Below are 23,967 nucleotides of genomic sequence, written 5' to 3' on the forward strand. Positions count from 1 at the left end.
TATCTATTTGATTATCATTAGACGCTAAATAATAATTTTATTTCATATGCATTTGTAGATAAATTACAAGATAGATAGACATCATTCTATACTTAGATGTAATTTGGCGTTAATGGTTGGGACATTAGTTGAAATAATAACATACTTTAAATTCTAGAGTTTTTTTTGATGATTTTAATAGTTTGAGGGCGTTTTAGAAAAGAAGGTAAACATGGGGGTGGAGATGAAATTTTCTCGAAATTGAGGGCGAGTGACGTCATTATTTCTCTTCCTTTATTATTGTGGGAAAGTAGATCGCCCGCCGGGATCGCGAAGATAACCCTCAAGCTGCTTTGCTCCTTCGGCTCCTCCGCCGCTGAACTCGCTCAATGCGGTAGCCCTTCCGCCTCCCCTGCCCTCCGCCGCCACCGCCTTCTTCTCTCACCATGGGCTCTTCCCAGTCCTCGCAACCTGGCGTCGAGGCATCCGACGATGACGATGACGAAGAGGAGGTAGGTGTGATGTCCAGAAACCACCCCATCATCCCCTCCAAGGAGAAGGTTCTCGAGCAGGAGCCAGAAATCCTCCCCTGCCGTGCTGCTGCCTCCCCTCTCTCCCCTCAGCCTTCTGCTGCTGGAACGCCTCGGTTGCTCGGCCCTTCCATTAAGGTATGGGACCCTTGTAACGTGCTCCTCCTCCCTCCGCCTCCTCCCCTGGCGCTCTTACCTCGCGGCGTCGCTGCCATGGCGGCGGATCGGATCACGGAGGTGCTTCTGATTGCCCACGGCGAATGCGCTGCCAATCTTCGGACGGATCTGGTCGGCGGTCGGTGGACGGAGGCCGCGAGGCTGACCTCGAACGGGGAACGACAGGCTAGAGCGTTGGCCGTCTTCCTCAAGTCTCAGGGCGTGAGGTTCGACGAAGTCTACACCTCGCCTTTGGATAGGGCGAGGGCTACTTCTGCTCTTGTTTGCCGGGTAACTTTTCTTCTTTCTTAGCTACTTAAAGATCGCTTCTCAAATCGTAGATCTCTGTTCTTAGACACCACCTTTGTCTCCGAAAGGCGCAATTTTTTTTCAGTTGAATATTCCTCTTCTTGGTATTAATCCTCAATCAGGTTCAGATCTTCGAGCCGCTACTGTTCTTCTTGAAGAAACTGATGGTAAATTTTTATGTATATTTTTTTCAGAAAATAACTGAATGAAAATGGAGTCACTGCCTCCATATCTTAACAAACAAATTAGTTTAGGAGGAAAAAAAATATCAGTGGAAGGAGTGAAAGTAGGGTGAAGAGAGGGACAAAAAAAACACATTTCTCCTTGTTTACATTCTTCATTTACCCTAACGAGAAGAGAAAGTATGTAGATGATATTGCTTAACGACTCTACCTTGCATCGACTCGATGCACACTTGACACTCAGTCACTTGCCAACGCTTACCCAATCGACCTCATTAATGGTTGCTCGCCAATCCAATGCTTGCTAATGCCACCTTGTCTCACATGCACATTGTGGAAGGAGCAAATTTAAAATTTTGACTTGTCTTAAAAGACTATTGTCTCACCTGCCAAAGTAAACAGGTCACTATGAGTTCTGAGTTCTGGTTTGGGATAGGAAGCTAGTGAACCTGTTTCTTCAAATACTGAACTCTTTTGAACAACAAAATCTAAAACGAACAGAAGTATAGGGATTAGAGATTAACCAGGTTCTCTAAGTGGTCAGCTCTCTAAAATAGTAAAGGTGGTGTTGCCAAAGTTTGTTCACAGTTGATCAAAATGCCTTGGTTGTGAAGTTTTACAGTTTCAATTGTGATGGATGGGCTTTGAACGGATGGCCTGCCCTCCCCATGTTCATTGAATGGATGGGCATTGAATGGCTGTCTCAGATTAAATCATTCTGGATTGATTTACCTCTGATATATCAACATAACTTTCTCTCAAAAGAGATGATGGAATAGAAGAGTTTGACCTAAACTCCCAACACTAGGGTATAAAATCCATGCAACTCTTGAAATCCAAGTGACATCCTAGTTCAGTTCTACACCATGAATTGTGTGCTAGTTATTGTTGGATCTTTTCTTTCGTAAAAACTAGAAAGTTAAGCAGCGGAAATAAAAACAAATAAAGATAAAATACAAGTATATTTTTACTTGTTTGGAGCCTTTGACGACTCCTATGCCAAGGCCTGTGATCGTGGATCGTTTTCGTTAGACAATCAATTAAATGATCAAATGATATTATAATTATGAATACAATGTGCAAGTAAGAATAAATATACCGATAACAATGAATGTAACAAGATGCGTAGGTTGTTGGAGTCCTCTCATTGTCATAGAAGTTGCAGCTTGCTCGAGCAGAGAATGAGCGCAATAGAAAATTAGAAGTTAGAAGTTGTTCTTGGCTCAAAGCTCGAGGACTTCTTTTATATGGCTCATTCCGTCGACTGATAAGAGGCTCCGTCGACTAAATTGATCCGTCGACTGATCACTATACACGTCGACAAGTCCTCTGATCCTTGTGTGCTGTGATTTGATCCATTTGATCATTGAAATCGCGTTGTTCCGTCGACAGATCAAGATCTTTCCATCAACTGAACCTTGCTTTCCCTGTTTGCTCATATCTGATCCGCCCAATCCCTGAGATCACGTTGTTTTGTCAACTGATAAGTCTTTATCCATCAACTCAACAACTTTTTCCTTTTGTGTTCTGATTCAAATTTTAGTATTATGATATTTCATCGATCTATTGACTGAACACATTTGTTCCGTCGACAGAACCAAAAATTCCATTTGCATTCTGGATTGAATCTTGCTGTTCTGGTTTCACGGAACGATCTTGTAAAAAACCGATTAGAAAATTTATCCTGAAAAACAGAGTTAGAGCATAAACTTGCAAAACATGATTAGTACAAATATATTATGCATGATTAAGACAGTTAGGACTGTCTTGATCTAAACTTAGAAACCTCTGTTGGTTTCTTCAATTGGATCAACACCTAAGGTTTGCTCTACCAGGACACGACCTCACTACACTACCTCCAGTAGCTTACCTCAACTCACCTACCAAATATCCCGCTCAACAGACCTATTTGGACTTAACCGCTCAACATCGGATCGACTGTCAGGACTTCCACTTAACTCGATATCGTGTCCTCCAGACCTATCGAATCCACTTGTCAGATGTCAAGTCCACTTGATCCATCTAGACTTCCTACCTAGTTCCACGATCTGTTGAGACTTTCCTTGCATAGTATTGGATTCAACTGACCTACTAGGGCTTTCCGAGTTGAGCATCTGGATTAATTCATCAGATAATAACAAGTCTTAAGTTGAACGTTTGACAACATCAAAATATAGGTTCAATTATGGTGCTCTCTGCACCAACAAGCTACCCCTTTTTGATGTTTAGCAATCTGGTTCAAGGTTAAGTTAAAAACATGATATTCAAAGTTAAAAACATAACTTTCTCCCCCTTAAGTTAAACTCCCTTTGAATTTAATATTTCTCCTCCTTTGACACACATAAAAAATTGAAGTTACAGTAGAAGCATCAATTTCTTGAAGAAGTTTTCCAAAAGTTAGGACCAATTTTTTTTTGTTTAAAAAATATTTCTAAAATAAATTTTGAAGTTTGTATTGAAATTTTTAAGAAAAATTTTGAAACAGATTTTGAAATAAGTTTGAAATTTTTAAGGAAAATAGATTTTGAATTTTCTAAGTTTTGAAATTTTTAAGGAAATAAGTTTTGAAATTTGTAAGAAAAATTTGGAAATAGATATTGAAATTTTTAATAAGTTTTAAAAATTTCTAAGGAAATAAGTTTTGAAATTTCTAATAAAAATTTTAAAATAGATTTTGAAATTTCTAATAAGTTTTGAAATTGCTCAGAAATAGTTTTCAAAGATAAGTTTTAAATCTTCTAGGAAAATTTTGAAATATTTTTCAAAAAGTAAGAGCTTGTGAAAAAGTTTTCAAAGATAAATTTTGAAATTAGAATTAAAATTTTTTAAGAAAAATCTTGAAATAGATTTTGAAATTTATAAGGAAAAATAGTTTTCAAAAATAAGTTTGCTAAAAAAAAATTTGAAAATGAGTTTTGAATTTTTAAATAGATTTTGGAATTTCTAAAGAAAATAGTTTTCAAAAAAAATTTTAAAATAAATTTTGAAATAAGGTTTGAAAATATGAAAATAAGTTTCTTCCAAGATCGATGGTAATGCTCCCCCTAAATTAAAAATATCCTAAAATCTAAGCATGTATTGGTGAAACATTTAGAAAAGGTCCTTATTTTGAAATGTCAACTTTAGCTTTTAGCTGTTTATTACAAGATATCAACTTATTTGACTAAAGCTAGTCAAGTTGAGTGTTTGGATTCCAGTTAGTTTTGACTAAACAAGATTACTCAACTTGATCAATGTATGTTTAGAGTCCGGATTTGTGTCGATAAACTGATAAAAACATTTGAAATCTAGGCTAAGGCTTAAACATCTCACCCTATTTTATGTTTTATAGTACACGAACAAGGAATCCTAGTGTGTTTGTGAGATGCTGGCTTCCTAAAGCTATCGGATCATGCTTTCTTCCGTATGACCTTGGCTAATTCCAGCTTGATAATCTTGAAAGCCTAAGTTTTGTAAATCATGGGTGTAAAAGAAAAATAATCTTTTAAAAACTATCAGTTAAAAAATGACACAAAAATAAATACCTATTCTACAAAGCGCATACCTAATTGTCGTCTTAGACTACTAAATTTACTAAATTTTAATTTAGGTAAAAGTTTGGTAAATATGTCTGCTAAATTTGACTTAAATTCTATGTAGTTAAGTTCAATATTTCCTTTTGTAACATGATCCCTAACAAAATGATGTTTAACTTAATTGAATTTAAGTTTAATTAATCGTAGTTTAATTTTAATCTTAAAATTAAGTTTTATTAAAGTTTAGCTAATTTAAGATCAAAATTAAGGTTAAGTTTAATTAATTTAAGTTGAGGTTTGACTTAATTTAATCAAAGTTTTAGTTTAATTTAATTTCAATTTAAGTTTTATTTTAATTTATTAAGTTTAATTTTAGTTTATTAATTTAAATTTAATTTAATTTAATTTTCATTTAGTTAGTTTTATTTTAATTTTAATTTAATTAGTTTTAATTTAATTAGTCTTAGGTTAATTTTAATTTACGTTTAATTAGTTTAATTTAATTTTAGTTTTAATTTAATTAGTTTTAAGTTAATTTTTAAGGGATAATTTTAACTGATGTTGGCTTTAGACTTAGTTTTGGGTTCATCAAGCAAGCTTCTTAAGAATAAGTTTTTAGTCGATAGCGAGGCATATGACCTTCTTGAGTATCATGGTTGATCACTTTCTAAATACTTTTCAAAATAGTCTTGCCCAAAGAACTTAATGCTAAATTTTGGTTCAACTAATTCAGACTAGATAGGGGTAGTTTCAGTTAGTTTCTCTAAGCCTATTACACTAGGTTGAACACATATGATTCTCTTAGACATGCTTTCGACTTAGCTTCTCTGACTTACTATCATCCCAATCTTTTTTGGAACTAAGTTAAAATTCTTCCTAATATTACTGGTCCTAAATACCGAGACGGGTATGTTAAGTTATTGAGGTGACAACTAGTTTGTCGCCTCCCCTGAAGCATATATCTTATGTTTTATGTTTAAGTAATGAATATTAATTTTTGGTATATAATATTGGTTTGGTCCTACTTGTTTTGTTAGAGAAGCTTTCAGAATCCAATGTTTGGACTATGTTTCTAACATTTTGATTTAATAAAGACATATAAGATTTGTTGTATGAGTTAGCTTCATATCCAAGTCCAGATTTGTTGTACACAGTTCATTGAAATCCAAACATCATATTCAACTACTTGGAGCTCAAGTTGAACTTTTCTAATGTTTTCTTGAGTCCCTCTACTTGATTTTTCAAATTGGAATTTTCTTTCTCACGTTTTGCACCTTGAGTTGAAGTTCCTTTTTGAACATGGTTAGTTGAGGGATTCAAGTTTACTTGCTCCTTAAGGTGGTTGACTTCCTTAAGTAGCAAATCATTCTAAGCCTCGGATTTAGTTAATTTCTTAAATAAACATTTAATAACTTTGCGCATTTGAAATTCTGAAAATAAATTTACCTCTTTTGCTCCTTCTGAAATGGATACGAATCTGTGGTTCGACTTGGACTTGGGCTCGGATCCTTCGTTCATTGCCATAAGTTCAAGATGACTTGATTGCTTTGGCTCTACCATATCCGACTTCTTCGATGAAGTTTCATCTCACGTGGCCTTAAGTACTTTCCTTTTTCTTGTAGACTTGGTTTTCTCCTCCTTTATGTCGGGGCACTCATGTTTGTAGTGACCTCTCTTATTGCACCCATAGCAGGCTATCTCCAATTTTGATATGGTTGAAATACTTTGTTTCTTCATATTCTTTTTGTTGAACTTCTTTTTAGTAAATATCCTTCTTACCATGTTTACTATTTCTTCTTCGTTGTTTGAATCCGAATCTGACTTGCTCTCAGATTCTTATTTTGACTTTGATTTAGACTTAGCCTCCTTGATCTTATTTTGCTAGTGTTAGTTTACTCATGTAATTCCAATTCATAAAATAATTCATCTAACTTTATAATGGATAAATCCTTCGAAACTTGCATCTACCATCGATGCCCACAGTGCGTTTCGAGGGAAGGAGTTTAGTGTATATCTTATCACGTCTCGGTATTCTAGATGGTGGCGGATGAGGTGGAGTTTGTTGATTATGTCTTTTATTCTTGCGTGTAGTTGAGTTGCAGTTTCTCTATGTAACATTTTAATATTGTACAATTGATTTAAAAGAAAATCTCTTTTTGTTACCTTTGAGTCGTCGGTTCCTTCCTGCAACTTGATTAGTCAATCCCACAGTTCTTTAGTATTTTCGAAGGGGTTGACTCGATTTAGCCCTTTCTTTGTCAAACCACACTGGAGGGTGTCATTGTTTTGTAGTTGATCTGAGCCTTCTTCATCTATTGATCTCAATCTTCTGGATCTAGTGGTTCTTCGTTTTTGCTTGGTGATTTGTATCCCTTTTTGATGGTAAATCACATATCGATGTCGGACTTCAAAAAGTATTCCATCCTCTTCGTGTAGCTAAAATCTTCTCCATTGAAGAGGGGTGGACGAATAGTGTTGTAGCTTTCTTGGTGAAAGTTTGCTATTCTAGTATAGAAAAAAATGACTAAAATTTTCAAGATTTTGTCTTGGGATTAGTAGTGCTGGATAAAGAATAACAACAAATAAAAAGTTAGTCAAAAGAAAGGAAAAAATTGTTAGAAAGCCGGTTAAGTATTTTCAGAGTAGTCTTGCTTTGATACCAATTTTTGGATCGTGAAAGAACGAGAGAGGGGAGTGAATCTCGTTGCTTTAAAAGACTTTTCTTTTCTTTCGTAAAAACTAAAGAGTTAAGCAGCGGAAATAAAAACAAATAAAGACAAAAGACAAGTCTATTTTTACTTGGTTTCGAGTCTTTGACGAGTTTTATTCTAAGGCTTGCAATCGTCGATCGCGTTCATTGAGCAATCCATTAAATGATCAAACAATATTACAATTACGAATACAATGTGCAAGTAAGAATAAATATACCGACAACAATGAATATAACAAGATGCGTAGGTTGTCAGAGTCCTCTCGATGTCGTAGTAGTTGCAGCTTGCACGAGCAGAGAATGAGCGTAGTAGAAAATTAAAAGGCAGAAGTTATTCTTGTCTTGAAGCTCGAGAGCTTCTTTTATAGGGATCGTTCCGTCGACTGATAAGAGGTTCTGTCGACTGAACCGATCCGTCGACCGGTCACTCTATCCGTCCACTCTATCCGTCGACGAATCCTTTGATCCTTCCTTGTTTGTTGTGATCCAATATGTTTGATCGTGGAAATCTCGTTGTTCCGCCGACTGAACTTTGCTTTTCCTATTTGCTCAGATCTGATCCGCCCAATCCCTGAGATCACGTTGTTCCATCAATTGATAAGTCTTTATTTGTCGACTGAACAACATTTTGCTTTTGTATTCTGATTCGAATTTTACTATTCTGATATTTCATCAATTCGTCGATTGAACACATTTGTTCCGTCGACGGAATCGAAAATTGCATTTGCATTTTGGATCGAATCTTGCTGTTATGGTTTTTCAGGGATCCGTCGACTGAACACTCCTTTCTGTCAACGGAACGATCCTGCAAAAAACAGATTAGAAAATTTATCCTATAAAACAGAGTTAGAGCATAAACCTATAAAACAGGATTAATATAAATATAGTATGCATGATTAAGACAGTTAGGATTGTTTTGATCTCAACTTAGAAATCTTCGTTGGTTTCTTTAGTTGGATCAACACCTAAGGTTTGTCTCTACCGGGACACGACCTCACTGCACTACCTCCAGTAGCTTACCTCAACTCACTTGTCAAACATAGGGTCCTTCAGATCTATTTGGACTTAACCGCTCAACATTGGATCGGCTGCTAGGACTTCCACTTGACTCGATATCGGGTCCTCCAGATCTATCGAATCCACCTACTGGATGTTAAGTCTACTTGACCCATCTGGACTTCCTGGTTCTAGGATCTGCTGAAATTTTCCCTGCCTCGTATCGGTTCAGCTGATCTACTAGGGTTTTCCGAGTTGAGGATCCTGACTAGATTAATTCATCAGATAATAACAAGATTTAACTTGAACTTTTGACAACATCAAAACATAGGTTCGATTATGGTACCTTGCATATGTCGATGTAATGGCCTCGTTGGTGGACCATTACACTCAATTTTACTCTTATTTGCAGAGTTGGTTGATTTCCTTGGGAATAGATAGTCTGCCAAACTAGTTTACTGCCAAGCTGATCAATTTTTGGCTTAAGTATTTTGATTCAGTGGTTTATGCCTATGAAGTTAAACCCTAGGCTTGTTGAGGGGTACTAATAGCTAGTTTGGTGGTAGAGCTACCATCTGACCATATAGGAACCTGTATGAAGGGTTTAACAAGAAAGGATGCATCTGTCACCATTGTGAGGGATTCAATAGGGATTATCAATAAGTATGGACCATTGGACTTGCTCTTCTAGTTGGAAATGATTCTAAGTTATGAATCTAGCCATTTTGGGTTTTAAAAAGGATGCCGAGCTTTAAGATGAGTAATTGTTACACCCTACTTTCAATAGAATTATTGCTAAATTATGGAAATTTATAGGATTTCATGAGTTAATTACTGTAAATTTAGATTCACACATTTTGGATTAATGAACTCTATCAAGTTAATGGGACAATGTCCATCACGCAGAGTTGTACATCTCCATGACTTTGTTATGATATCACATGAGTTTTAGAAAACCTAGTGGCAATAAATCGTCAATAATATATTGTTTTTACCACTCACAGAATTGTAAAGCGTTTAAGATAACAATTCATTATCTATCTCACTGTTCTATTGATCCAGCATATCATGTACCATAATATGGATACTGAAGTTATATATACGCAAACAAAAGGTTGGTCTAGTGTTAAATGTCTCAAATAACATGTGTTTCATGTGAAAGTTGTGAGATATTTTATTGTGTCACTAGAATTAGTACAAGCATCTTACTTCATTACTCTGCCATCTTGGATTGAGTAGATGGATATTAAGCATATAATTCCAACAGAACGTATTTTCCACTCAACCTCTAATTCTATTGTAGCATATCTTGTACTAAATGTGTAGTATGATTTATTTTTCTTGTTAGTGTCGTCTAAGTTTTGCACATTCATTCCATTACTTTCCAAAATTTTATGGTTCTCAACAATTCAGTCATTTAGGACATTTGTGTTTTCTTCTTTTTGATAGTTATTAAATGCAAACCTTGGTTCACTTGGCTCGTAGATTATTGGACCTACACATACATGATGTTTCGAATTAAACTAATATTATTCAGAAATTAAATTTCTTCACATCAATGTTATAACTCTTGTCAAGTGTACATCTATATTGGAAGGTCTCAACAAAATGCACCACATTTCATTGTTGTATAGCATATCCACGTCATAATCGTCAAGTGTAGTTTGTCCTTTTTGGAGTCGATCAATCAATATATCAATCTTATTCCGCATTGAACTTTACACAAAGCTATATCTCTTGTAATATTAAATCAATCAAATCTTTTTTTGTTTTATTAACTAGAATTTTTTATCCCCTTCTATTTCTTATGACTCTTACACAACTAGATTCTACTTGTCTAAATATATAATCTGATCTCTTTTTGCCTTTTGAACATATCCCTACTATCTCAATGTATTTTCTCTCACTAAATCAGCATGCTTTCTCTCATTTTAGCATTGGACCTACCCCTAATTGCTCATGGACAAACTGATTGTTAACACCACTTGTTCAATCTTAACATTGCCATCTCTATTATATATATATAATTTCTTCATTACATGATACTTCTTTTCCTTTTTGAACCAAAGCTCAATAGCCCATGCCAGGTTGTTAAAGGTGGTATGCTACCCTATACCAGCTGGGTACATGGTACATACCACCCAATCGGTGATACTTACTGGTTGTACTTGTACAGTAGGTTCGTAGTTAATAACCTGGAATTGGGTGATCTGTCTACTAATCTCTTGAGTAGGCTGATAGAAATTGATTGTACTGCTTGGTATTATGTGGTTTTGTACCCTTGCTTCACCTTTATAATTGTGATACTTACTGGTTGTACTTGTACAGTAGGTTCGTCGTTGATTATCTGGAATTGGGTACCTTCTTGATTGTACTTCTTGGTATTATGTGGTCTTCTACTCTTGCTTCACCTTCATAACGGTTTTAATTCTTAATGTATTGGGACCTTCTAGTTTTTATTTGTACCATTCAACCTCAATGTGGTTTGTTATAGTCTTTATTTGTACCATTCAACTTCAATGTGGTTTGTTGAGTAATATACCTGTAATGTTTCAATTAACTTCTAAACTTTTAATGTTTGAAAAGCAGCCCCAGCAGCTGCATATAGACCTAGGTGGAGTGGAGATGGCATTGCATATGCAATCTGCAGTTTCTTGGAGGTAGTCCTTTCAAAAAGTGGGTTGAGCCAATTAAGAATGTCTTATGTTAGTGACGTGCCCATACATTTCAAAGATCAAACCGACTCCTTGGCCTCCTTGTGAATGGGGGAATCTCTGTTGTACCTATGCGGCGTGCCAATGTTTCATTGATCTGCCTGATGGCATTAGCAGTAAAAATTTTGAACTTGGATCCAGATTGAGTATTAAATTTGAGATAAAACTTGAAAATTTTAATATTTTATATAGTATCTATAGTGTTTTACATCTGATTACTCTTGAATACTTTAATTTACACGATTCTACAATAGTCATCTCTTGATTTAAATGTATTTATCCTTTATCTTCAGGTTTTAGTTGTTCAGCTATGCCCATGCCCCATCCATATATGAACAGGAGGTATGAGGCAGAAAGGTATTAGGATATAGCATGACGATGTAGAAATGCCAACACATGGTTAAGCCTAACTTTGGCTGATGCCTTGTAACTTTCTGAAGTCGCTGGAATCTTTTAAGATCATTTGGTTTTAATATTCTTGGATAGTTTTTCCAGGCTGTCACTTCTACAACAAAATATTAGAAAATTTTCAGTTTACATAGATGACACTAATAATAAATGTTTCATTCGCCATCTTGCTATCTTGAAACTATGAGGCATTCTATTATACCACATCAAGAATGCTAATGAACTATGTTATTTAAATGTGTATAATGAAGTTTAATTGTTAGAGCATGAAGTCATTTCATTTTCATAAAGTAACTTTGTATTTGCCATACTAAACTTTGGAATGTGCTGGGATCGACATCAATCTCTACTACACTTTATACTTGGTAACCGTGGTGCTTGATCTTTCATGTTTTGAAAATCTAAATGTAGTAAAAGCTCAATCATTCAAGCTGTTGAATTACTTGTAATTTGTCGTACATGCAGGAGCTTGATTTCTCTGAGGAGTTGATACAATCATCTGATGCTCTGTTTGAGATGAGTCAGGGACAATGGGAAGGTTGCTTGCAGTCAGAAGTTTACACTGCAGAAATGCTTAATTTGATTGAGCGGACCCAGCCTGATTTTTGTGCTCCTTCAGGAGAATCACTTCGGCAGGTGGCATTTCGCATGACTGAATTTCTTAACAGGATGGTCCTGAGATTATCTGAGAAACTTGCAGTGGCTGATATATCAATCCATCGAAATGAGTCCAAGGAATTCTCACGGAACAGCTCAACTAATTCAATTCAAGATCGAGATGGGCTTCAATGGGATCTGCTTTACAGGCTGAACCGGCCATCCTTCCAGAAGAAGAAATCTGGTAAGAGCAGGCTTCAATTTGTGACTACTGGAGATAACGAGGCGGAGGAAGAGTTCTCCCCTAGGGAAGTCACTCATGGGAACCTCCTTTCAGATGGCAGTAAGAACACCGTTTCTTCTGTCGGAATCTTCACGCATGCAATCCCAATCAAATGTCTTCTCACTGGACTTCTGGAATGCAGTCCTATGGTGTCCCAAAAGCTCTCGATCGATGATTCTTCCGTGACAGTTCTGCATCATTCTCTAAGAACGGGATGGCAGATAAAGAGGCTTAACGACACAGCACATCTCAGACTTCTTTAGACTGGCACAGAGGATGATACCATGATGGCTATTCGAATTAATTGCTGCCTTAATATTTTCTGAAAGAAGTTCCCTAACATTATAGGAAGATCTTATCGAATGGGATGATTTATAATCATGATATCCAAAGCCTGAAAGTTTTCCAATTTAGATGATGGAAAGAGGATTGTCTCGGCGTATTTATTTCTTTTTTTAAAAAAGAAACATGCTCCATAGGAGCTACAATTGGCACATTTGTGCATGTCGCTGGAATCAGTCAAATACCAACATGTATTATTCCTTTTTTTTTTTATTGCATTGTAATTCCTGAGTGTTTTGTTTAATCAACAATTATATGTGCAAATACTATGTTCTTTGTACATTTCTGATAATGATAGTCTTTGTGCATGGATGGAGCACGAGGGCGAAGAAATAATTTTGTGTTTTTTTTTTAATATCAGATGTTAGAGAAGACTATTTTGACAATAAAAAAAAATTGGGGAGCAATTTGATAATAATCAAATGTTAAGAAATTATATTTCTGATGCTAAAAATATTTTTATTTTAATATTATTATAGTAATTATAAACTAATTATTTTAAATTAACTGAATCGGAAATCAATCGAATTTAAAAATTTAGTTCGTTAATTCAGATTTTATTTTATTTTTTTAAATTGAGTTCGATTTTTGATTAATTTGATATACTTTTAATTTTAAAATTTGTAATTCGATTATATTGAATAAAGGTATTAATTTAATTATTTTTATTTAAAAATATAATTAATTAAATAAAGTTTAAATTTGATTAATTTAGTTTTAAAATTTTGATTAATTCGGTTGAAAATCAAATTAATTAATATTTAATCAGTTTGGTTTTTTTGAAGGAAAATTTGATTGGTTCATAAAAAATTCAGTTGGTTCAATTTCCAATTTATTTGGTATTTGATTTTAACTAAATGCTCAACTCTACTTATAATTCTCGAGTACTAATATTGAAACTTGGTTATGAGATCTTGGATATGGTATGGTGATAAGTGACAAGGTGTTTTTACTAAACAATTAGAGATTAAAATTCACACAACTATGCAATATTTGAACAACTAATGACGCTCGAGCATCACATAAATTTTATTTTCTGAATTTATTTGATGGCTGAAATATAGGATTGAATTTTCTATCTAGAATTAATCAGATTGTAAGATTTAGATAGCTATTATGAGAAAAAAATCACTGTTTTTCTATTTTATTCTCCCTATATTTTCATTCAAGTAAACACTAGATGAATTTAAATCGGTCTAAATGTTTTAATTTTGTTTATCATCATTTCACCATTGATAAAATAACACATTCTCGTAATTTTTTAAATATATTTTAAATTTAATATAAAAATATTCAAATTAATATTTGTCTTGTAAACTAAAAAAACTAAATTAGAAACAAACATTTTTCAAATAGCTAAAATAAAGATGATCCAAACTTTTGATTTTTCAAAAAGGCTGATAGAGTTTCTATCTTCAAAAACTTCAAAATGACAATGGACTATTTTTCCATTCTAGTAATTTTTTTTTAAAGAATGGTATGAAAAGTAAATATTTTTAATTCTATTTTTTTATTTATTCATATCATTTAAATTATACATTCAATCCATCCAACTAAACTCATCAAATTGCTCTCAAAATTTTATCAATATGTGATTGATTAAATATCTAAGATTTAAGTTTTAATTATGATGTATTATAGGATATTTTTTTCTAATGGAAAGATAAATTTAATAATATAAATATTTTTAAATTTATTATGATGATGGATGAAAATTTTTTATAGAACTTATCACAAATGGGATGATCAAACTTGAAGGGCCAAATTAGACAATACGAGTTGAACAGGTCGCACCCCAAGGGCTAACTTAATCGAATTAGACAGATGTAACCAAATCTATTATTACGGCCATAACCCAACATTAATCAAATTGGATTCGGTAACCGGAGTGAACGAACACGAGTGAACTAGTATCGGAGCTGCCTTGACGACCACGTGTCTGTTTGACCAGAAGAAGTTGGATTCCAGTCAACGGTCTAAATTCCCGGTCTCATCAGTTGAACGTTGATCACCGTTACGAGACGAGAAATGTCAATCAAATCCTTCCACTTGCTCACTTATGCAAAAGACTCTTTAAACTTTTAAGAATACCAACTTGCTCCAGAGAACGGAAGACCTTTTGTATTTGAATTGACATTTATTTATTGACGAGATATACGATAGCTTAAGTTAAGTATTCCAATTGTAATTTATTTATTTATTTATAGTATATAATGTGTTAAATTAAGCTCACTTAATTCAGTAAAATTAACCTTTATTAATCAGACCTAATTTTCCCAAAAAACAAAGAAGAAAGAAATTTGCACCCATTAAATTGTTCAACTATGAATCACAGTCAAAGATTAATTTTCGTGATTCAAAGAAAACCACCAATCCATGAAACTAAAAATTCAATCTATTGTATTTAATTGGTTTAGCTAAATATCTGATTATTAAAAAAAATCTAGTCAATAGTAAATAGCAGCATGAAGTACTTTAAGAAATAATCCGGTAGTCGGAATACCTAGAAATTAAACATGATAAGTAAATTTATCCTAAGAGTTTCTTCATGCTACACGTGGCAATGCCAACTACCTAGATCCACAATCCAATGGGCTCATTTTGGCTAAATACTTTATTTTTATGATTATTTTAGTGTGATTTTTAGATTATTTTTAATTTTTACTTTATTCACATGTATTTTAGAGCTTAAGAGTTAAGAGACACCTTAAATATGCTTAAAGGTTATGGAAAATTACAAGTGTTTAATTTAAGATTGTGGGTTCAATTACAAGTATTTTTATGCACTTGGCATCTTAGGAGCTAGATTTTGATTTACAAGTGTTTAATTTAAGATTGTGGGTTCAATTAGGTACTTTTAGAGTAATATCCAATATCATACACTTATGATCCTAACAAAAATTTTAAAATTAATTTATGAAACCTCATGTGTTGTAAAAGATGATGACACTAATCCCATGTGTCTCTCACAATACTGAACCGTCTCTTAAGTGAGCTAGGGAAATTTATTCCATAAGAAATGAATCAGATTCAAACTTTGACAATTCTACCATCCGAGTATCAATTTAATTTTATCTTAGGACACTTTATGAAACCTAAGGTTGAATATAGAAATGCAAATAATTTTAAATTTTATTTATAATTAAAAATATCTCTTCTAATGATTATACATAAAAAAAGAAAAAAAAATATTCTCAAAAATTAAAAAGACACCTTGGGAATTTACCAAAGGATATGCATATATTTGAGAAAACCTCACTGAACCTTTGCCCCGGGCATGTTTAATATATCTATAGTTGATGCCATGAGCCAAGGCGTCATGAAATAATTGAAGATTAATTTGTCGAGTCAAAAGTTGCAAATAGAATAGACAAAGATGATGGACCTGAAGGTCCTTCCTACACCACAAAATAGATTATTAATTCAATCTATTGATTTTTTTTCCACTCATTTGAACTCCTACATTTGACTTTCAAGCTGTTACTTTACACCTGTTTGTTTTCACCCCGTGGCAGTGTTTTTAACCATAATCGAAGTTGGAGTTAAAAATAATAATGACAAATAGTTAGGACCAAACAGAAAAAACCACAATCATCTAACGGAAAAAATATTGTATTTATTGGGCATTTTTGCTAATATGGTTCATGGCAGACTTTTTTATATATACTATTTAAAAATTATTTATGATAAAAAAAAAATACATCTACCTCATTTTTGTTTTGACTGCCGCCTGATGAACAAGAAAATAAATAAACAGTCGAGTCTTTGAACCCTCTTCCAATCTGCCATTCCAATTTCCACTTCCGACGCGTTGGAATAGCGAAGGAGCTTGGTTTCTTCTTTCGCTGCGATAAGGGATCTTCCTCTTGTCGTTCCAGCTGCAATCTGGGACTAGTTTCCGTTTTCGATCGAAAAGTTTTAGGATTTGCGCTTGGTTTTGAGGGGTTGGGAGGAGAGAGAGGGCGCGGAAGATGAAGTCGCCGCTGAGGATGTTTCGAGGGATGAAGGTCAACAAGGTGGAGAGCAAGGAGGTGAAGCAGCAGCGCCGGCCCTCAACGAAACCGGACGAGCTGATCCGTGCCACGCAGGTGAGTGTTCGGGCCTTTTCGTTGGGGTTTCGACCGAATATGCTTTGAAGATTTGTCTTTTTTTTTTTTTTTTTTTTGCTGTCCTTTTGCTAAGCGGGGAAAATTTGTGATTTTTCACTTCGATTCCGTGCAAAGGTTCCTTTTTCTGCAAATTTTTCCTTTATTTTTTTGGCTAGAAACATTCAGAATTTTATTTTCAGCTTTCGGTTAAAGGATTTGCTTTTGATAGTAGATGGCTTAATTCCTGATATCTACTCCAGCGTTCTTTGAATTTTCACCTACAAGTAGCGTTTGAATAACGGTGTATTAGTGCTATAAAAACATCAGGCTTTTGAGTCTCGACAACTTGGGCTGCATTACATTGTCATTAAACCATAATTTTCTGCCTTGAAATTTATTCTAGACTTTTGACGGGGCAAGTAGATGAAATTGTAGTAAAGGATATATAAAGTATGATTAGGTTGATGATTACAATGTTGCAAATTGTAATAACTCAAAAAATTACTGTAATAGAAAATAATATAAGCTGAAATAACTCCCATTCTTTACCATGTGATTGTAACAGTAAAAGTTGGTAACCTGATGTTCTCTGTTGGCAGGATATGCATGAGATGCGAAGCTGCTATGATAGTTTACTGTCTGCAGCAGCTACAACTGCAAATAATGCGCATGGTACTTCTCCATGGTCTATTTCTGGTTCAGAACAGATATTTAGTTTGTGATCCGTGGAATGATATATTTTAACTATGCTTGTTTATTTGCAATTTGGTTCTAATTAGATTCTGGGACAAGATTATAACATATCATAGTTTGAGGCGGATGTGTGTGATTATTGCCCTATTAATTACTAGTTGAGGTTTAAGTAAGACTACAGTAGCATAACGTTTGATGAAAATGGTAGTCCTAATCCAGCTAATAAGTTTTGAGAGGAGAAAACAATGAGATAGCGATTTTTACACAAAAGGGCAGGAATGGGCTGGTTGTTGTTGTAGAACTGCAGAAGTTTCTTTGAAAGATTAAAACCATACATGTGTTATACTACTGTATGTATATGGTAGCATTCATGAAGGAGAACTCTTGTATTAAGAAGATGAATATAATTTACTGTCATATTGACCTAGTCATAACACAAGTTCTGTTTTATTTCAGAATTCTCTGAGGCACTGGAGGAACTGGGCACATGTTTACTTCAGAAAACTGCACTGAATGATGATGAAGACAGTGGTGAGCAGTTCCATCTTTTCTTTTTCCCATACATCACTTCAATAGCCACTATCTTAAAAGTCAATGGTCTGACTTAAAGCAATATCAATGAAGGCGCATGATATGTTGAACTGGTATTATGATACTATGATAGTTGAGCAGAAGATGATGTGATCCTGGTTATTTCTTCTTGAATTTATTGCCTTTACTGTGGATTCTTTACTCTTATGTTTCTAAATTCAACTCTACCATTCTTACTTTGCTTAAAATGGATATGCTTAGTCTTCTATAACTGAGCTATGTGTAAAATGGATTGCATTCAACCTGAAGGTTAATAACCTGATTTAGATACCATTGTAACATTCTTTTTATTCCAGAACAAGGATTAGCTACTAGGTATACAAATATATATGAATTAAAGTATGTTTCAAGCTTTTGAACTACCAGATCCACTTTGATTACAGGTAGGGCTTTGATGATGATGGGAAAAGCACAGTTTGAGCTGCAGAAACATTTTGATTCTTATGTGAGTCTTCTATGCTGTGATATAAATGTATCAAAATCGTTCACTACTGGATGCTTTGATGTTAATGCGATGAATAATGTTATTTGTTTTGCAGCGCTCTCATATCTTGCATACGATGGATAAGCCATCAAGGTCCCTTCTTGGTGAGATTGAAAATGTAGAGGTGTGCTACTCTTTTACTTTTCTTTTAATTGGAAGACATCAACATGTGTATGATCTTCAAGTCAGAAATTCCTGGCCATTGGCCACATCTCATATGTGCTTTGGCTGAGACTGGATTGGTCACTAGACATCATACAATGTTGCTTAGGGTGACCCAGATTGGACTTTGCCAATACAATCCTTGTGAAAACGACCAGTTTAAAGATGACCAAACACTTTCTGCATATAGTATGATGTTACGTTGTCACCACTTGAACAATGAATTATAATCCTGTTGATGTTGCATTCTAATTTGTCATACCAGTGATTGTCATATGAATGTGTGATTTCCTTGTTGAAAACCCTTTATCAAGGATCATAGTTAAGAGTGATTAATTTTGAAAATGGTAGATGAACAATAGAATCTAGAGATAAGGAGATCATTTGGGTATAAGAACTCCAGATGGTAAATTTAGCAAATGAATGATAAATTAATATGAGATGATGCTAAGAACTTCTCTTGTTGGTATTTCATATTGCCCCAGAAATGAGTTCCAAATTTAAAATTTAATTATACTATTTAGTTGATAAGATTCTTTTCTGCTGCAGGAAATGAAACACTTATGCGATGATAGAAGGTATAAAATTGTTTCAAACTTACGATTTTGTTTCCATTCATGTTAAACATTTAGTTCTTAATTTGGATTTGTTCTTCAGAGAGACTTATAGAAACATAGAAGTGGCAAGTGGAGGAAAAGGGAGGTCATGTCATTTCCAAGAAAAAACCTCAACAAAGGAATTGCTTGAAGCTAAGGCTAATTATGAAGACGAGGCAGCTCGGTTTGTCTTTCGGGTAAAATCATTAAAGAGAGGTCAATTTCAAAGTCTTTTGACTCAGGCCGCTCGCCATCATGCTGCACAGGTACTATTGACTTCTCATTCATGCATTAGGAATATGCTATTTCTTCATCAAATGTTATCCTTAATTCTCCCCTTTTCGGATTTCAGATAAGTTTCTTCAGGAACGGACTTAAGGCCCTTGAAATGGTTGAATCACAAGTTAAAGCAGTTGCTGACCGACATCATATTGATTACAGTGTCAGTGATCTTGAAGATGACAATGATGATGACACTTATGGCAGTGATGATGAGGGATTAAGTTTTAATTTTCAAAGAAGTTTCCAAGAACAGAATGTTGTTTATATATCTGGAAACTATATAGAGGTACGGTATTTTAATACAATGTGCATATATATTATCTTTTTTTTTTCATAATTTATATTGTACTTAACTGCACTCACAGACATTATCATACAAAACGAGCATCTACAAACAATATGTTTTATTAGTGATTTCTATGAAGTTGATGTGAACTAGTGTTGCCTAAAACAGCTACCATGGAAATAAGATTTGATGCAGTTTATCACTGCCAATCAATAAAATCACATGGTGGAACAATTACAAACTTGCTTGTGATTTTAACTGTCTGTTAGAATAGACAATCGATATAGAAGTAAATCAAGATGGACTCAACTGTTTCTCTCTTTTTACATTTTTCATTTCACATCTAATGGTATCATGTCCTGAAAACTGACATCAAGAGTTTAAGCAAAACACCATGTACTTGATAGAAATAAACACTCACTTGCAGAGTTTGAGAAATCTTGAATTTAATGATGAAGATCCATCCCACACACTATTGAAGCGGACTGTACTTAGCCTGATTGGATAACAACATTGATTCGCAGAAAAATTTCAGAACCATTTTGGATAATTGTCAAATATAAGTTTTGACACATGATAACAATAGTCAGCTGGAATCTCTAATTATTCAGGGATTGCTTCTTTGATCTAGTACTTGGAGCTGAGCAATATACCTAGACCTAATCAGAAAGTTTGATTCGGTTTTAGCTGTTACAGTTAAATCATTTTAAGTTTCCTTCTGCCTCTTCTCATTTTGTTAATCCAAGTTGAGTCACAACATTTAGTAAGACATTTCTTGTCTTCCAAATATGTCTGTACCACCTTATTTGCCAATAAAAGCATTTGTTGTCCATCTTGTTCTTTTAACTAATAACCATAGCTTCCTAACTGCCCAGCAATCCATGTTCCTCATACAGTACAGTTCACTTTACAAAGGCAACACAGGGATCCTTACCCCTTTTATCCATTTAAGTGACATGTTATGCTTGTCATGACAGAAACATGGATACCTTTCTATTTCTATGATTTCATAATTTAGAAACCAACTAATCCATCTGAACTGTGCTGATATTTGAAAATAATATGTTTAAATTTTGAAAATAAGAAATTAGTTTGTAATAGTTAATTTCACTACCAAATATGCATCCATTTTGCCATGGTGGAGCATTCAATGATATATTGATCATTATCATATTTAATTACATCTGGCTTTGGAGATAAATACAATCAGATAGGTTAGCTTTACCTGTTGATTTTAGATTCTTATATGTACTGTAATTGCATGTTTCTTCCATCTTTTCTTTAGTTCCTCACAAATCTGAAATATTTCTTTCTGAATCATTTCATATTATATCATGCTTGGTTAGTTAATGTTTTTTATTTTCTCTTTTATTTCATTCCATGCAGGAAAAGACTTGCAAAAGCCAATCGGGCATGCACAAATCCAATTTGAGGACATATATCAGCCAATCAGCACCCATTTTTGCTAATAAGAAGCTTGATTTAACTGAGAAGATAGAAACATTGCCCGCAGTGAGGAAGTTTCACGCTTATGTTTTGCCTACGCCGCATAATGATAGGAACCTAAATCCAAGTCCTCATACTGCTCCCTCTCTAGAAACACCTACACCAAATGATAGAAGTCCAGGTCCTCGGACTACTGCTGCCCATCCAAGTCCTCATACTACTCCCCTAGAAACAAAGGCTAGTCAGTCACCTAAGAAAAGTGAGTTTTTGGGCACAACCAAGTCATCAAGGAATGCAACAACTACAGGGAACAGAATTTATAGTGGGCCCATCTGGATGCCATCTGATTTCTCAGAGAAGCCATCAGGCCCACCATTTAATAGACATGAAGCATATGCTGCTAATAAGTTGAACCGGCATGCCTTCTTCTCTGGCCCTTTAACAAACCAGCCAGTCTCTAACAAGCCCATTGTTTCCCCTCAATATAGACACTCAACAGAATTTCCTCATCCAGTCTCTTCGGCATCTCAGCAGATGCCAAAACCTAAATCATCTATATCCCCAAATGTGGCTTCCAGAACCTTGCCTCCTGTAGCATCTCTTAAAATCAGTGAGCTTCACGAGCTTCCTAGGCCACCAATTAGTTCGGAGAAGGCAACAGGGCCATCCAGTTTTATCGGCTATTCGGGTCCCTTGGTCTCTAGAGCAAAAAATAATATGATGTCATCTCGTCCAAGTAGTGTGCATCCACTGCCAAATTCTCTTGGAGAAATGAGCCGCAGTTTCTCAAATCCTTCTAATAGCCGAAGAATACCAGTATTTGCTATGTCCAAGTTGTTGGAGATTCCTCAGAATCCAGTCAGAATCGAGGAGATCACTTCGCCACCTCCAACACATTTACCCTCAATGACTATGCTTCCAGTATTGACAACATCATAGCCAGTTCCTGCATTTTTAAGAGATGCAGTAAGTGAAGGCTTCTTCTTTTTTTCTGTCTTCTCATTCATTTTCTCATTTAGTTATTTTAAAATGAATATCCAAATAATAAGCATGTATACAACCTTATAGTTACATGAAAAATCACTTTGGAACATATTTAGAGGCTCATTTCCTTTTGCATTATCATCCATTTTCATTCAAGAAGGAATCTTAATTTCGGTCCTACATAAAATTGAATAGCTAAGTTTCCAGAGCTCAACTCAGCTTTATTTTGGTTTCAGGATGAAGGTGGCGGTCCAATTTTCTTGCGTGAAAAAAAGATAAAATGTTTTTGCTGTATCCCCTGCAATTTTGTGTAAATTGCCTGTCCATTCCCGGCTCCTATTCATTCAGAAATCAAACTAGATTCTCAAATAAACCATCTGAAAAAAAAAACTAGCCATTTAAATAATGTGTGATACGCAATGACAGAAAAGATTGCTTGAAGCTGTAGATAAGTTTTGGTTGTCATCTCGTCAAAACATATAGCTCATTCTATTGAGGCTGATCACCGTTTAATGTTTTCGTTATTAGTCATTTATAATGCAAGTATACATGTAATGGAAACACCAGTACTGTATCAGTTTTAGTATTTTATTTGTTTTTGTCTCTTGCAAAAGTAATACAGTTTGTACTATGTGAATTAAACTGAATGAATTGGATCATATCCAAAATTCGTGATCTAAATTTCAATTTAGTTTAATCTTTTTTTAATAAATAGATAATTCAAAGTGCTTGCTGAAAGTAGAGTTCAGTGTCTTTTTCCTTTTTTTTGCCCTGCTTTTTGTCTTGTAAAAAATTGGTTGTTGGCTCCAAACTTTTGTTGGTACAAGGTATTAAATCTGAGTTTTAATATTAATAAATAATTCAAATTTAAGTTTAATTTGTAATCTAACAAGTTTAGTTGAGGGTGCAGGTAAGTCCTAGTTTATACTAGGTAAAGAAGTTTTGGACAGGGATTGGGCACGAAGTTTTGATCAAGGGATTATGTACAAAGCTCTGGTCAAGAGATTAGGTACGAAGTATTAATCCAGGGAACTGAGAGAAGACTTGACAGATCGAGGATATCGAGCGAAAATCTTGGGGTCACGGACATCAGGCGAAAGTCTAGGCGGGTTGAGGATTGGACATCTAGTGAAAGTCCTGGAGGTCAAAAAAAAAAAAGATGATCAAAAGTCCAAACAAGTGTTTGACAAAAGATAAATTTTCCTAAGAGAAGTAGGTGAGGGCGTGTTTCCTGTTGAAGGAACAGTCTTGGGGTTCGACCTAGAGTTTCACAGGAAACCAAAAAGTCATGATCAGACAGTCCAAACTGGACTGACCTTATTGCATTCCATATATTTGTTATACTAACTTTGTGATGCAGGTATTAGATTTCTAGATTAAGATGGTCCAGGTGCCTGGAAGAGATCCAGACACCTAAAACTGAGGTACCTGGAAGGGATCTAGGTACTTGTGATAGGATAATACCTCAGGGAGCAAAGTCTCATCCGATCAGTGCCACGTCAACTATTTAGGCACCTAGGATTGAGGCGCTTGGATCAGGATAAGCTACGACGATGATAGATCAGGATCAGATCGCTCTAAATAAAGGCGCCTCAATGGGAATAGAGACGTCTGGATGAAGCTTTAAAAGGTCT

At 34.7% G+C, this 23,967-nt stretch overlaps 2 protein-coding genes across 2 annotated transcripts; both read left to right on the forward strand.

Annotated features, from left to right (window-relative positions):
- The first annotated feature begins 289 nt into the window (after positions 1–289).
- Positions 290–13,001, forward strand: LOC122008195. The gene is made up of 2 exons (XM_042563825.1): positions 290–956; positions 11,965–13,001. Exons 1-2 carry the CDS (start codon positions 426–428, stop codon positions 12,640–12,642), a joined length of 1,209 nt encoding a protein of 402 aa, XP_042419759.1. The 5' UTR covers positions 290–425; the 3' UTR covers positions 12,643–13,001.
- A 3,442-nt stretch (positions 13,002–16,443) lies between these two features.
- Positions 16,444–23,001, forward strand: LOC122008197 (uncharacterized protein At2g33490-like). Its single transcript, XM_042563826.1, has 10 exons — positions 16,444–16,809; positions 17,409–17,481; positions 17,959–18,033; positions 18,477–18,538; positions 18,633–18,701; positions 19,289–19,317; positions 19,397–19,601; positions 19,688–19,903; positions 21,290–22,315; positions 22,570–23,001. Exons 1-9 carry the CDS (start codon positions 16,693–16,695, stop codon positions 22,286–22,288), a joined length of 1,845 nt encoding a protein of 614 aa, XP_042419760.1. The 5' UTR covers positions 16,444–16,692; the 3' UTR covers positions 22,289–22,315; positions 22,570–23,001.
- The last annotated feature ends 966 nt before the right edge of the window (positions 23,002–23,967 follow it).

The sequence above is a fragment of the Zingiber officinale genome, chromosome 8A (assembly GCF_018446385.1).
Source record: "Zingiber officinale cultivar Zhangliang chromosome 8A, Zo_v1.1, whole genome shotgun sequence".
NCBI lineage: Eukaryota > Viridiplantae > Streptophyta > Magnoliopsida > Zingiberales > Zingiberaceae > Zingiber > Zingiber officinale.

Bases quoted from the DNA above. Each gene is read 5' to 3' on its own strand.
- LOC122008195 (XM_042563825.1), top strand. From the start codon at position 426: ATGGGCTCTTCCCAGTCCTCGCAACCTGGCGTCGAGGCATCCGACGAT. The intron at 957-11,964 runs GTAACTTTTCTT...TCGTACATGCAG, and splicing joins CTTCTGCTCTTGTTTGCCGG to GAGCTTGATTTCTCTGAGGA.
- LOC122008197 (XM_042563826.1), top strand. From the start codon at position 16,693: ATGAAGTCGCCGCTGAGGATGTTTCGAGGGATGAAGGTCAACAAGGTG. The intron at 17,482-17,958 runs GTACTTCTCCAT...GTTTTATTTCAG, and splicing joins AACTGCAAATAATGCGCATG to AATTCTCTGAGGCACTGGAG. The intron at 19,318-19,396 runs GTATAAAATTGT...TTTGTTCTTCAG, and splicing joins CACTTATGCGATGATAGAAG to AGAGACTTATAGAAACATAG.